The sequence below is a fragment of the Protopterus annectens genome, chromosome 9.part0 (genome assembly GCF_019279795.1).
Source record: "Protopterus annectens isolate FY-2018-M chromosome 9.part0, PAN1.0, whole genome shotgun sequence".
NCBI lineage: Eukaryota > Metazoa > Chordata > Ceratodontiformes > Protopteridae > Protopterus > Protopterus annectens.
Window position 1 is genome coordinate 92,061 of NC_056743.1, and position 2,446 is coordinate 94,506.

The 2,446-nt window shown below is 38.8% G+C and overlaps 1 protein-coding gene across 1 annotated transcript; it reads right to left on the minus strand.

Annotated features, from left to right (window-relative positions):
• Positions 1–348: 348 nt before the first annotated feature.
• On the minus strand, positions 349–1,134 carry LOC122811028 (LIM domain-containing protein A-like). The gene has a single exon (XM_044082547.1). The coding sequence runs from the start codon at positions 1,132–1,134 to the stop codon at positions 349–351; it is 786 nt and encodes a 261-aa protein (XP_043938482.1).
• Positions 1,135–2,446: the final 1,312 nt, after the last annotated feature.

Consider the following 2,446-nt stretch of genomic DNA (forward strand, 5'->3'; position numbering starts at 1 on the left):
TAAAAGCTGGTGTTCATGATCGTGGGAGATATTATGGGTTAAAAGCTGGTGTTCATGATCGTGGGAGATATTATGGGTTAAAAGCAGGTGTTTGTGATCATAGGAGATATTATGGGTTAAAAGTGGGTGTTCATGATCGTAGGAGATATTATGGGTTAAAGCAGAAGTTCATGATCGTAGGAGATATTATGGGTTAAAGCAGAAGTTCATGATCGTAGGAGATATTATGAGTTGAAAGCGGGTGTTCATGATCATAGGAGATATTATGGGTTGAAAGTGGGTGTTTGTGATCATAGGAGATATTATGGGTTAAAAGTGGGTGTTCATGATCGTAGGAGATATTATGGGTTAAAGCAGAAGTTCGTGATCATAGGAGATATTATGGGTTAAAAGTGGGTGTTCATGATCGTAGCTGATATTATGGGTTAAAAGTGGATGTTCATGATCATAGGAGATATTATGGGTTAAAAGCGGGTGTTCATGATCATGGGAGATATTATGGGTTAAAAGCTGGTGTTCATGATCGTAGGAGATATGAGTTAAAAGCGGGTGTTCATCATCGTAGGAGATATTATGGGTTATAAGCGGGTGTTCATAATTGTAGGAGTTATTATGGGTTAAAAGTGGGTGTTCATGATCGTTGGAGATATTATGGGTTATAAGCGGGTGTTCCTGATCGTAGGAGATGTTATGGGTTAAAAGCGGGTGTTCATGATCATAGGAGATATTATGGGTTAAAAGCGGGTGTTCATGATCGTAGGAGATATTATGGGTTAAAAGCGGGTGTTCCTGATCGTAAGAGATATTATGGGTTAAAAGCGGGTGTTCCTGATCGTAGGAGATGTTATGGGTTAAAAGCGGGTGTTCATGATCATAGGAGATATTATGGGTTAAAAGCGGGTGTTCATGATCATAGGAGATATTATGGGTTAAAAGCGGGTTTTCATGATCGTAAGAGATATTATGCATTAAAAGCGGGTGTTCATGATCGTAGGAGATATTATGGGTTAAAAGTGGGTGTTCATGATCGTAGGAGATATTATGAGTTAAAAGTGGGTGTTCATGATTGTAGGAGTTATTATGAGTTAAAAGTGGGTGTTCATGATCGTAGGAGATATGGGTTATAAGCGGCATTCATGATCGTAGGAGATGTTATGGGTTAAAAGTGGGTGTTCATGATAGTAGGAGATATTATGGGTTATAAGCGGGTGTTCATGATTGTAGGAGAGATTATGGGTTAAAAGCTGGTGTCCATGATCGTAGGAGATATTATGAGTTAAAAGTGGGTGTTCATGATTGTAGGAGTTATTATGAGTTAAAAGTGGGTGTTCATGATCGTAGGAGATATGGGTTATAAGTGGCATTCATGATCGTAGGAGATGTTATGGGTTAAAAGTGGGTGTTCATGAACGTAGGAGATATGGGTTAAAAGTGGGTGTTCATGATCATAGGAGATGTTGTGGGTTAAAAGCGGCTGTTCATGATCGGAGATTTTATGGGTTAAAAGCGGTGTTCGTGATAGTAGGAGATATTATGGGTTATAAGCGGGTGTTCATGATTGTAGGAGAGATTATGGGTTAAAAGCTGGTGTTCATGATCGTAGGAGATATTATAGGTTAAAAGTGGGTGTTCATCATCGTAGGAGATATTATGGGTTAAAAGTGTGTGTTCATGATTGTAGGAGATATTATGGGTCAAAAGTGGGTGTTCGTGATCGTAGGAGATATTATGGGTTAAAAGCAGGTGTTCATGATCATAGGAGATATTATGGGTTAAAAGCGGGTGTTCATGTTTGTAAGAGATATTATGGGTTAAAAGCGGGTGTTCATGATTGTAGGAGATATTATGGGTTAAAAGCTGGTGTTCATGATCGTAGGAGATATTATAGGTTAAAAGCAGGTGTTCATCATCGTAGGAGATATTATGGGTTAAAAGTGGGTGTTCATGATGGTAGGAGATATTATGGGTTAAAAGCGGGTGTTCATGGTCGTAGGAGATATTATGGGTTAAAAGCGGGTGTTCATGATCGTAGGAGATATTATGGGTTAAAAGCGGGTGTTCCTGACCGTAAGAGATATTATGGGTTAAAAGCGGGTGTTCCTGATCGTAGGAGATATTATGGGTTAAAAGCGGGTGTTCCTGATCATAGGAGATATTATGGGTTAAAAGTGGGTGTTCATGATCGTAGGAGATATTATGGGTTAAAAGCGGGTGTTCATGATCGTAGGAGATATGTGTTAAAAGCAGGTGTTCATGATCATAGGAGATATTATGGGTTAAAAGCGGGTGTTCGTGATCATAAGAGATATTATGGGTTAAAAGCGGGTGTTCATGATTGTAGGAGATATTATGGGTAAAAAGTGGATGTTTATGATCGTAGGAGATATTATGGGTAAAAGCGGATGTTTATGATCGTAGGAGATATTATGGGTTAAAAGTGGATGTT